General features: G+C 41.3%; 1 protein-coding gene across 2 annotated transcripts in view; it reads right to left on the reverse strand.

The window, feature by feature from the left end:
- Positions 1-13,439, reverse strand: part of LOC140481424 (PC3-like endoprotease variant B) — an 865,619-nt gene that overhangs the window by 300,961 nt on the left and 551,219 nt on the right. For both annotated transcript variants that reach the window (XM_072577588.1, XM_072577587.1), the window contains exons 10-11: positions 12,070-12,242; positions 10,660-10,899 (exon numbers count right to left, since the gene is read on the reverse strand). In XM_072577588.1, the coding sequence (XP_072433689.1) occupies positions 10,660-10,899; positions 12,070-12,242 (413 nt within the window). The remainder of the gene's footprint in view (positions 1-10,659; positions 10,900-12,069; positions 12,243-13,439) is intronic.

A 13,439-nucleotide genomic window follows, 5' to 3' on the forward strand; every position in this document is an offset into this window, starting at 1 on the left:
GCCAGGGATTGGTGGCGTGCTCATCCTGACTTTGTATTTTTCCTGTTGATTTAAGGATCATCTCCTTGTTTTTTTTCTGACTTAAGGCTGGGGCACAGTTCAGGTTTGAAGGAGCTGTGAAGGAGGGGATGGGTAGGGTGAGTGCCCCCTATGGGCAGGGGGAAGAGTCTTCCATTCAAGGTTTTATAGTTGGTTTTCTTTGTAGTTGTTTTGGAAGTAATAGTTGTTTATAGTTATGATAGAGTAGTTTTTGTATATATAGTTTTTCGATTCTATGAGTCCTTAGTTACCTATGCGCTTTGTAAGCAGGGTTCTCCCTCCGAGGGGTTCAAGGGTCTCTGAAAGGGGATATTGCTAAGTGTCTTATTAAATGGTGCACTTGGAACATTAAGGGAAGTCATTCACCTATTAAAAGGAAAAAAAGTGCTTTCTAGCCTTAAGAGGGAAAGGGTTGATATTGCTTTGTTGCAGGAATCCCATCTTGATGATGGGGAGCACCTGAAATTACAACAGGCGGGGGTTATGACCGGGTATTCTTTTCATCCTTTACTACTAAAAGTAGGGGAGTGGTGGTACTTGTCCAGAAAAATCTTCTGTTCACATTATTACAGCAGGTGAAAGATGAGCAGGGACGGTTTGTGATACTTAAAGCCCTGATATATGGGGTGGAAAATGGCATTTTAAACGTCGACTATCCTCTGGCGCATCCCCTCAAATTTTTGATTAGTGCTTTCTCTAGTTGAGTGCTTTTGGAATACGGCACGTTATTATAGGGGGAGATTTTAATTGTCTTTTGGATCCGACAGTGAACAGGATGCCTTGTGGGCCCCCAACTATTACTTCGCAGGCCAAGCAGACTTATGCGAGGAATTGGGGCTAGTGGATATTTGGAGATGTCTTCACCCTCCCGGCAGGGACTTCACCTTTTTTCCAAACCCACATAAATGTCACACGAGGATTGATCTCTTCCTGGCTCCCTCGGCACTCTGGATTCGATTATGGGTTGTAAAATTGGGAATATAGCTATCTCTGATCACGCGGCAGTATAGTTGGAAGTTAAGGCCAAGAGTGAAGTGCTAAGTTTGCGGCACTGGTGTTTGGACTCTTTTCTCCTTAACAATTCCAAATTTGTGGAATATTTTTTGAAGGAGTTTCAGGAATTCTTGACTATCAACTCAGACACAACTAGTAGTGTGTCCATGCTATGGGAGACTGCTAAAGCTTTTGCTAGGGGATTAGCTATTTCCTATTCAGCTAGCCGGAAACAACAGAAGGAGGAACAGCAGTGTCTACTTGAGACGCGGTTGAAAGCCGCTGTGGCGGCACATTTTGCGCGGCCTTCGGTGACTAAGCTACAGCAGATTACGGCCCTCCGGGCTGCCTTGAATTCAATACTGACACAAAACGCAAAGAAAGAATTTGCTTTTGCTAGACAAAGGCTGTTCAAAAAGGGGATTGGCCAAGGGAGTATTTAGCGTACCTGACTAGGAAAAAGCATGCTCCCCAATCCATAACTGCAATCAGAGACAGTGCCGGGGTCCTTACATATGATGCTAAAAAGATTAATGAGGTTTTTTGGAGCTTTTACTCTGAATTGTATCGGTCTGAAGGTTGTGAAGACAGGAGGGCTAAAATAGAGACCTTTTTTAAGAACCTGGACCTCCCAGGGGTAACCTTGGAACAGGCCTTTCTCCTTACTGCCCCCTTGACAGTTCAGGAAATACAGGAGGCAGCTAGGCAACTACAGAACGGGAAAGCGCCTGGTCCTGATGGTCTTCCGGGTGAGTTTTATAAGGAGTTTATAGGGATTCTGTCAGGGCTGATGTTGGAGATGTACAATCACTCCTATATGCATGAATGCCGATCTCTTTAATAAAGAGGCCCATCTCTTTATTAAATTCAGATTTCAAGATTCTGTCCAAGATCCTAGCGCTGAGATTGATATTATTAAAGAGGAACAGACAGGCTTTATAAGGGGTCGTAGGTCCTCTAATATATTAGAAGGTTGCTGAATATGGTCCAAGTTTATCAGCAACAATCGATTCAGGGGTTGGTGTTTTCCTTAGATGCAGAGAAATCATTTGACCGGGTGGAATGGCTGTATCTTTTTCTTAGAACAGTTTGGGTTGGGTGGAGTCTTTGCTAGGTGGGTGGAGGTTTTATGTCGCCACCCTCTGGCTGTGGTCATCACCAACGGGGTGAAGTCTGGGAATTTTAGGATTGGCGACTACCCCCTCCCACTATTGTTGTTTACATTGGTGATAGAGGCCATCTGTCAGAATATCCACATAAACGTTCCGGAAGTGGGATCGAGGGCACACAAGATTACACTGTATGCTGATGATGTCCTTCTGTTTTTATCAAACCCAATGACCTCCGTACCCCATTTGATACAATGTATCAATTCATTTGGGGCTATTTCAAGATATAAGATTAACTTTGCAAAATCAGAGGCTATGCCTTTGGAGAACCTTAAGGATTTACCAGAAGTTGAAGGTGGCCCTAAGTTCCCTTTTAAGTGGTCACGGGCAGGGTTCCGATACCTAGGCACTTTTATTACCCCCAAGTTTGATCTGTTATTTCGGACTAACTTTGCTCACTTGCTCAACAATATTAGGTGAGATCTCCAGAGATGGGAGGCTCTTCCAATTTCATGGCTGGGCCAAGTATCTTTCATTAAGATGAATGTTCTTCCTCGTTTGCTTTATCCCATGCGTATGCTCCCTATAATGTTTCCCAGGAAAATGCTGCGGAAGCTTATGGGGTGGTTTGGTTCCTTTGTCTGGCATCGTGGGCGGCCCCTCATCAAACTTACTAAATTGCAGTTGTCTGAAGGAGAGGGAGGAGTTGATTTCCCAGACATCAGGAAATATCAATTGAGTTCCCTGCTGTCCTTTGTCTGCGATTGGGTAGGTAATGATCCAAACTCAATATGGGTGGATATTGAAGCCTCACAAGCAAAGTGCCCTCTTATTAACCTATTGTTCATGGGTAAGATGAGGACAGTTAAGGACCACTGCCAGAACCACATTGTCATTAGTACAGTCAAGGCATGGAGGGTGATGCATCAGAGTGAGGGTTGTTTAACCAAGACTTTGCCACTCACACCTGTAGTTGGCTTGCCAGGGTTCTGACCAGGGATGATGGACTCAGGGTTCAAACTATGGGTAGCGAGATGAGTCTCTAGTTTGGGAGACTTGTTTGAGGGGGAGGGTATGATGTCTTTTGAGCAACTCAGTCACAAATATGGGTTGCCCAGCAGAGATCTTTTCTGTTTTTTTAAGGTTAGTGATTTCATCCAGAAGAAGACTACGCTTCTCACTAAGCCCTATAGGCCTGATACAGAGAGGTTGTTGCTACATTCTACAAGCACCCTTTCGGTTAGTGCCCTCTATCGCCTGTTGGGTGGCAGAACCTGGCAGGATACTAACCGGTTATGAGAGGTCTAGGAGCAAGAGCTAGCAGTGGAGATCTGTTCTGAAACATGGGAGAACGTATGGGAGAATACTCAAAAGATCTCAATCTTTTATAGGATATGTGCTATGCAGTTAAAAATTCTGCACGGGGCTCATCTGGCACCAGACCCTCTGGCGAAGTTTAAAAAAGGGGCATCTTCAGTGTGCCACAAATGTAAAATAAGTGTAGGTACTCTGACCCTTTGCTTCTGGACATGCCACAGGCTCCGTGCTTATTAGAGCGTTGTGGTGGGAGAGATAGGGAGGGTAATTGAGGACTGAAGTCAAAGTAAACCCGATATCTCCCCTCTTAGGTCTACCAAATTTACCATCTTTAGACGGGCATGGGAAGAAACTATTTAATATCCTTGCATACTGTGCACGGAAGAATATTCTGATGAATCGGGTGTCTGAGAACCCGCCGGGCTTGCTGGGATGGCAGAAATAAATTATGGAGCACCTTCCCTTGGATTCTTTTACAAACATGGTCGATCACACAACTGAACATTTTTATAAGACATGGCAGCCCTACTTGAGTTATTTGGATATAGATTTGTCAGTTATCTTAACCAGGACATTTGTTCAACCAAGATGGTTAGATTTGTCAAGTCTTGGGCTCTGGAGGGGGTGTCCTGAGTTAATACAGGTATATATACAATGCTCCCGTTCCTTTGTTTGGGAGCTTTGCGCCGAGCATAGCTGTTCTGTATTTTGTGGGGGCTTTTTTGGTTTTTTTTTGTTTTCTTTCTGTTTTTTTGGGTGTTGCTTTGCACAGTGTTAGGGTTTGTTTTGTAATATAGGGTAGGTTAGTAGTTAGTAGACAGTAATTGTATTGTAATTTGTGTTTTTTTTCTTTTTATTATACTGATATTTGTTATTGATAGTATTTTTCAATAATTTTATATGTTTGTAAAGTTAAAAAATATATTTACAAAAGAAAAAGAAGCCATTACAATTAGCCAAGACATAGAATCATACAGCATGGAAACAGACCCTTTGGTCCAACCAGTCCATGCTGAACATAATCCCAAACTAAACTAAACTAGATCCACCTGCCTACTTCTGCCCATATCCCTCCAAACTTTTCCTATTCATGTATCTATCCAAATATCTTTTAAACATTGTAATTGTACCCACATCAACCACTTCCTCAGGAAGTTCATTCCAAAATGGATCACCTTCTGCATAAAAAATTTTGCCTCGCATGTCTTTTTTAAATCTTTCTCCTCTCACCTTAAAAATGTGTCCCCTAGACTTGAAATCCTTCATCCTAGGGAACAGACAGCTACCAGTAACTCTGTCTATACCTCCCGTTATTTTATGAACTTTGAGCAGGTCAGCTCTCAACCTCCAATGAGAAAGGTCCCAGTCTATCTTGCCTTTCTTTATAACTAAAACCTTCTGGACACAACAACATCCTGGTAAATCACTTCTGAACCCTCTCCAGCTTAATAATATCCTTCCTATAACTGGGTGACCAAAACTGGATACAGTATTCCAGAAGAGGCCTCATCAATATCCTGTACAACCTCAACATGACTGAGTATAGGAGTTGCGATAAAGGACTGAGCAATGAATACAAGCACGCCAAGCCCCTTTTTAACCATTCTATTTGAGAATAGGAATTAAGATACGGATGTAAAATATCAAGGAAATTTTAACAAGGTACAATTATGAGAGTGGGAGAAAGTGAGACACTGGAGATGAGAGCCGAGAGCATGTTGCTGGAAAAGTACAGCAGGTCAGGCAGCATCCAAGGAGCAGGAGAATCGATGTTTTAGGCATAAGCCCTTCATTCCTGCTTGTGATTTAGCTTTGTCAATAATTTCTCAGTTATTTGCTTTACATTCTGGTTATGCACAATAGTTGGTCCAAATATTCAGGAAATTTCACAGTGTTGTATTTTGCCACCTTGGATCAAAGTTATAATGACGTCAATGACAATTAGTCTAGTTCGAAACGAAGACTGGTAGTTTTATCGATCACTGCAGGTACTCAATATAATTGCAATTAGAAAACCAGGTCACATAGGCTCGTTTAACTCTTTAAACACACTTGGCAATTGATGTATATTTCACACAAATAATACCAGGATCAAAATAGGCAGAAACTAAACCGATATGATAATCTGAAAGAAAGGATGGAAATCTGCGTATAAAAGCTTTTTTGAAACAGATAAAGGACAGCAAAGTGGTATTTCCCATTTTCGCATGAGAGGATGTGGCATATTTTTTAAAAATCTGTTCAACTACATCATCTATCAAACATAATTTTTTTCCATTAATTTCTGCATTGGAAAGTTATTTGACTGGTTCAATTTTAGTTCAGAATTAATGGCTTGTAGTTAGTTCTAAGTTACTGCAGGTTCCATTCCCTCCGGGACACCTTGGTTCACTCCTCCTCCACTTCCAATATCCCCCCAACCATGACAACCCGTTTACTTCCACCCTCCTCACTGTCCAAGGCCCCAGACACACCGTCTATGTGAAGCAGTGACTTACCGGCACTTCACTCAAACTAATCTACTGTATTTGCTGCTCATAGTGTGGTCTCCTCTGCATTGGAGACACAGAGTGGAGAATGGGTGATTGATTTGCAGAACACCTACATTCTGTCTGCAAAAATGACCCTGACCCTGCCATTTCAACACACGACCATGTTCCCTGGGTAACATCTCTGTCTTGGGTTTGCTGCATTACCCCAGAGAAGCTCAGGGGAAGCTGGAAGAACAGCATCTCATTTTCCACTTAAGGACCCTGCAGACTTCAGGACTCAATATCGAGTTTAATAATTTTAGGGCCTGAGTACCTTCTCCCATGTCCTTACCTGACCCCCACACACCAGGCCTTGTCATTACATGGGCTGCTACCACAAACAACCCATTGTCAGCCACTAATTGTCCCCATTCATTGCTATTCATTCTCCAGGCTGACCTTTACCCACTCCTTTGACTGCCAACTGTTTTTCTTCCTCTCTGGGCTTCATCTCCATCTATTGTTTATGCCTCACCCCATCTCATCTTCAACATATATATCAACCTTTTCCCAGTTTCAATCAATTCTGAAGAAGGGTCCACACGTTAACTCGGTTTCTCTCTCCACAGATGCTGCCAGACCTGAGTGATTCCAGCAATTCCTGCTTTTGGTCCAAGCTACTGAATGTCTGACTGAAGGCCTACTTGGTCATCGCTAATAGGCCATGCTAATATTCACAACAGTAGATTTTTTCAACACAACAGGTTTTCAAATATATTTGCAAAGTTACTTTTTATTTAAATTGAGAATTTAACATCTGCAGATGAAGCTGAAGAAGCAGTGTGATATTTGACTTCAGCTGCCTTCCAAAAATGTACCAAACACAAATCAAGCCTTTTGATGGTGGTCTGTTCAATATGTTGTTTTCATATTCTTCTTTCACATTAATATAAAAAAAAGTTCTGGATCCACACTACGTGGTAAGAACCCTCAAATAATTATGCAATTACCTACATATCTAACTGTACTTAGAAGCTTTTCGTATCAATTTCCGATTCTGAATATATGCAATAGGAGATAATAAGGCCAATTCATCAGTCAACTCCAATTATTTAACTTTTTTCAACATCCTTATGTGTTCCTGTAAATTCCAGCATGATCCTTCTGTCATTTTCTCAGGTGCATAGAACATCTCACCTAGACTACGTCCAAATAAGAGTACTATAGTGTTGAGGTATAGCTGAACATCTCACCTAGACTATGTCCAAATAAGAGTACTATAGTGCTGAGGTATAGCTAGTAAGTTTGCAGATGACACCAAAATTGGAGGTGTAGTGGACAGCGAAGAGGGTTACTTCAGATTACAACAGGATCTTGATAAGATGGGCCAATGGGCTGAGGAGTGGCAGATAGAGTTTAATTTAGATAATGTGAAGTGTTGCATTTTGGAAAAGAAAATCTTAGCAGGACTTATGTACTTAATGGTAAGGTCCAAGAGAGTGTCGCAGAACAAAAAGTCCTTGGTATGCAGGTTCATAGCTCCTTGAAAGTAGAGTCGCAGGTAGATAGGATAGTGAAGGCGGCGTTTGGCATGCTTTCCTTTATTGATCAGAGTGTTGCATACAGGAGTTGGGAGATCATGCTGCAGCTGTACAGGACATTGGTTAGGCCACTTTTGGAATATTGCATGCAATTATGGTCTCCATCCTATCGGAAAGATTGTAAAGCTTGAAAGGGTTGAGAAAAGACTTATAAGGATGTTGCCAGGGTTGGAGGATTTGAGCTATAGGGAGATGTTGAATAGGCAAGGGCTATTTTCCCTGGAACGTCGGAGGCTGAGGGGTGACCTAATAGAGGTTTATAAAATCATGAAGGGCATGGATAGGATAAATAGACAAAGTCTCTTCCCTGGGGTGGGGAAGTCCAGAACTAGAGGACATAGGTTTAGGATTAGAGAGGAAAGATATAAAAGAGACCTAAGGGGCAACTTTTTCATGCAGGAGGTGGTACGTATATGGAATGAGTTGCCACAGGAAGTGGTGGACTAGTACAATTGCAACATTTAAGAGGCATCTGGATGGGTATATTAATATGAAGAGGGATATGGGACAGGTGCTGGCAGGTGGGACTAGATTGGGTTGGGATATTTGGTCGGCATGGATGGATTGGACCGAAGGGTTTGTGTCTGTGCTGCACATCTCTATGACTCTATGACATTCCTTTCAGTGAAAACAAGAACAAGGAACATTTCACAGAAGGTGACCCTGATGAAACTGGCAATGCTGGAGTAGAGAAACTGTAGCTATTTAACATTGTATCACAAGGAGATGGCGAATTATAATGGTCAATGTTGTATCTTCAATTCATTGGTCTTGGGAGCAATTATGTAAAAGGTTTTGATTCTGGACAAGAGTACAGTGGTAGAGAACATATTCATGTCAACTAAAAGAGATTCAACATTATGTGTATGTCAGCCAGAGGGCATGAAGAGAACTCCCAAAGAAAACTGTTTCTTCTTTTCCAATTTCATGTTTAAATTTTGTTTCTTTTAAAAAAATGAACAACCTTGCTGGATTCTCAAAATGTCTGAGGTTGGTTACAAGTTTGTATTTCCAGAAGCCCCTGCATTTTACAGATTTTCCAGGCAAATCTCACAGCAAAGCTCGGAGATGAGCATTAAGTCTCCAACCAGCTCAACGCAGAGGAAATACCAAAACTCATTATGCTAAAATGGACACAATGCTTTCACAATTACTTCATCACCTTGCAATGGAAACTCTGAGGGAAAGCTACATTGTTGGCCTACACACCTTTCAATTTGCCTCTGGAGATGGATCATCAGCACCTGAAATACCTGTCTTTGTCATAAGATTGAAATTAGAGCTTGGCTGAATTGCTATACAATTCTGGGATTCAATATCAATTGCTGTTTAACCTCTAGAGAGAAAGCAGGATTCCAAGCTAAATTGGCATCCTGCTTTGGACCCTTCAAACTCCAAATTGCTGACTGGAAAGAAAACTACATTTTCCTGCAAGGAGGAAAGCTACTGGACCCAACTCACCAAAGAAACTATTCTTGCACATTGACCTCCTTAAAGTTGTAACTGACATAAACTACTTTTTAATACTTCTGGTTTTACAAAACTTGTACATTTGTTACCTATCTCCTCTCCTGTCCTTTCTTTTCTGAGTGCTTGTCTGTATGAGATTAGATTAGATTCCTTACAGTGTGGAAACAGGCCATTTGGTCCAACAAGTCCACAGTGACCCTCTGAAGGGTAACTCACCCTGACCCATTTCCCAACATTTACCACTGACTAATGCACCTAATTCTATGGGCAATTTAGCACAGCCTGCACATCTTTGGATTGTGGGAGGAAACCGCAGCACCCGGAGAAAACCCACACAGACACGGGGAGAATGTGCAAACTCCACACAGCCAGTTGGCCAAAGTGGGAATCGAACCTGTGTCTCTGGCATTGTAAAGCAGCAATACTAACCACTGAGCCACCGTACCACCCAAGGAGAAGCAAAGAAATTCCCTTGTGTTTTGAATGTCTTGTTACTAAACCCTATCGTTGATTTCATCTTGAAGGATTTAGGATTATTTTTATTAAAAAAACGGAAACTGAAAACTAGCATTGGAGAACATCATTCAGCAGGCCTCAACAAGGGGCAGGTCTAAACAGGGAAAGGAGTAAACCAAATACTACCATGCTGTTTCAGGCTTAACAGAAATCATGATTTAGGTTCACTCTGTTCCTACTTTGTGACACACACATTCAGTCTATAGTATGTTGCAATATAGATTAGATTACTTACAGTGTGGAAACAGGCCCTTTGGCCCAACAAGTCCACACCGCCCCGCCGAAGCGCAACCCACCCATACCCCTACATCTACCCCTTACCTAACACTACGGGCAATTTAGCATGGCCAATTCACCTGACCTGCACATCTTTGGACTGTGGGAGGAAACCGGAGCACCCGGAGGAAACCCACGCAGACACGGGGAGAACGTGCAAACTCCACACGGTCAATCGCCTGAGGTGGGAATTGAACCCAGGTCTCTGGGTTCTCAACCTCTTAAATTTCTCTGCATGCATTTCTATCTTGGTCACTGACCACAAAATGGATATTTGATAATTGCGTGTTCCACCATGACTCCACCATAGCAAAAGCAGCAACACATTAGGTTACCTCTGGAATTACGTTCATCCTTTTTATGTAGGTGAGATGTAGATACTCAGCTGGTTATATCCCAAGGCCCAAAACTCAACTACTAAGCAAGATAGAGAACTCTAAAGGTAAGGAAGAACTTATTCGAATTATGTCAGCTGAGAAAAGTAATTATTCACATCAATTTATTCTCTTCCAGTGTATAGACTGCCCTGTTACCACAAAATACCACAGTTATTCTGTGTAAAGCTATCGATGCACTTCCTACTTTCACTCATGTTGCGTTTCTCCTAGTGGAGGGGTATCTCTCAGGACGTGGAACCTAATTCTGGGAAGAAGCAATTTATAAGTTATTGCCAGAGTACCCTCAAGTAATGCTGAAGCCCTCGCAGCAAAGATACAGGTATCTACTCAGAAGCAATGAGAGTTACAGAAGTCAGTCAGCAGAATTGGAAAGGTTCTAAGGAATAGATTGCAAGTTTATTAATTTATAATGATCCAAGTATTGCTACTTCAGATCTCCAAATTCAATTCTTACATCAGACTTACTCACCAAGGCTAGTTCATCATCCATGCTTGTTTCAAAAGGTGAATCACTTGTTCCTCCTGTAGGGATTACTGCCATAACTGCTGGACAAGCCTCTGAGTAAAAGGTGTTGAGACCTAAGCTACTGACAGCTCCAACTGCCACTGTAAAAATACTGTTCACATATCCATCAGCACCACAGTGATCTTTTGAAAAGCCACCATTTCCTGAGGCCCAGATAAAAATACTTCCTTTACCATTGCGACCCTATAATAGAAAAAAAGAAAGTTTGTTCCTCTTAAGTGCCTTTAACACATTCAGTTATGACCAGCTGCCATATGGTCATATGTCATATGTCATATGCACAATTTTCTAAAAAACACAAGACTGCTTTCAAAATGCTTGTTTTTTTTATTTATAGGGTCCAAAGATTACTGGAAAGGTTCACATACATTGTGTATTACTAATTGCCTTGAGAAAGTGGTGGGCTGTGATCTTTTTGAATCATTGCAGTCTGTATTGTGAGGGTATATGCACAGTGTTGTTAGAGGGAATCCTTGGATTACTTGCTCAATGATAACAAAGAAATATCAATATCTTTCCAAGCTAAAATATTAGATGATTTAAAGGGGAAACTTGCTGGTGGTAGTATTCCCATGCAGTTGCTACCCTTGTCATTCTAGGTAATTTGTGATGTGCTGCCAAGGAAGCCTTGCTAAGTTGCTGTGGTGCATCTTAAGTAAGTACACAGTACAGCCAAGGTGCACTGCTCATGGAGAAAATGATTGTATCAGGCGGTCAATGGGATGTCATTTAAGAGTGCTGTTTGTCCTGGATGGTGATGGTGACAGGTTTTGAACAACTCACAGCAGAATACAAGCAACTGTCCAGCTTTTGCAGGAACTATATATATGTGGCTGGTGAAGTTAAGTGTTTGACTAATTGTCTCCTCCCTCCAAGAAATCCTGTTGAATAGAACTCAACGATGAAAGGCCATTGACAGGGAACAGGAGTGTGGACAGCATGAATGTTACTTGCAACTTAACAGCCAAAGACTGAATGATGCCCAGATCTTCATACATGCAAGTGTGGGCTGCTTTATTATCTGACAAGGTGTCATCCCCATTTCATAGCTTCTTTAGCATGAGACGCACTCATCCCTTTACCTGGCACACTCTCTTTCCTTATGCCTGAGTCAGGTGGATTCAAGAGATAAACACTTCCAAGGCTGCAGCCACAGCCACAGTCACCACCACCAACCCCTGACACTACCCCAACCCCCACTCAGAGCTCTCTTCAGAGTTGTGTTGTAATTGTTGATCTTCTATGGTATTTAAAATTTTTTGTTCTCTTTAAGAAGGACCTGACTCTAAAAGACCTTCCCTCGAGCATTAGAACTTGTACACAATCTTTAATGTCAATTCTCATAACGTTTACCTTCTCTGCACCTTCCTGAAGTGCTTTGGTTGTCAATAGTCTAGGGCCATCAAAGTTCCGCCCATTGTCTTTCGGCCCCCAACAGCAGCTGTAGATATCTATATAATTGTTATTGTAGGTAAGAGATGCTGCTTCTAAGGCATCAGTTACTTTCCCATCCAAGATCCGGATGCCTGAAACAGAAATATAATCTTTGTCCTTATATTGAACACTTAAGTTTTATATAACAACTTACTTTTGAAATGCCACAACTGTTACATGGTAATGCAGCAATATGTGAAACAATTAAATGACAGCAACAGTTATAATGCCAATAAGCTGAGTTTTCATGGTAGTAAGCAGAACATAGGTTTCAAGTATTTACTATATTTCTGACGAAGACAATGCAATATATCCCTATATATTCAGAATTGATAATATAGTCATATGTGTAGACTGGAGCATAAAATAATGAATAAAGATTAATTGATCAGTGAAGTAAATTTCAACGCAACTAAGTGTGAGGTTAACTATTTTGAACCACAGAAAGATAGATATGAAGATCATTTACACGGTGAAAAGCTTGGAACAGCAGATATCCAAATAGATTTAGGGACTCATGTATACGAATCAAGAAAAATGTCAAGGCCTTTACAAAATGTAATTCAAAAGGCTAATAGAATATTTCTCTTTTGAACCAGAAGTCCAGAATATAAAGGGAAGGAAATGTTTTGACATGTATATAAAGCACTGGTCAGGCCACATGTGGAGTAGAATATATAATTCTGAGCTACACACCCTTTTAATCTTGGGCTGAAAGGAATGGGTTGTAAAGAGAGATTACACAAACCAGATTTACAGAGTGATTGTTTGAGCTTTTTAGAATTTTGACAGGGATTTATAGGATAGTTTTACTCTAGTAGGGAAACCTAGGACAGGTTGGCATAATATTAAACTCCAAACTTGGGACTGTTTAATAGACAAGTTACAAAATATTCCAAACAAAAGATCATAGAGATGTGGAACTGAGTTGTATAAACAGCAAAATATGGGAGGTGATGGCCTAATGGTATTATTGTTAGACTATTAGTCCAGAAACTCAGTTAATGTTCGAGGATCCCAGTTCAAATCCTGGCATGGCAGATGGTGAAATGTGAATTCAATAATAATATGGAATTAAAAATCTACCAATGGCCTTGAAACCATTGTCAGTTGTTGGAAAAACTCATCTGGTTCACTAACGTCCTTTGGGGAAGGAAACCTGTCATCCTCACTTGGTGTGGCCTACATGTGATTCCAGACCCACAGCAATGTGGTTGATTCTCGATTGCCTTCTGAAATGGCCTGGCAAGCTATTCAGTTCAAGGACAACTAAGGATATGCAATAAATG

This window comes from Chiloscyllium punctatum, chromosome 9 (assembly GCF_047496795.1).
Source record: "Chiloscyllium punctatum isolate Juve2018m chromosome 9, sChiPun1.3, whole genome shotgun sequence".
NCBI lineage: Eukaryota > Metazoa > Chordata > Chondrichthyes > Orectolobiformes > Hemiscylliidae > Chiloscyllium > Chiloscyllium punctatum.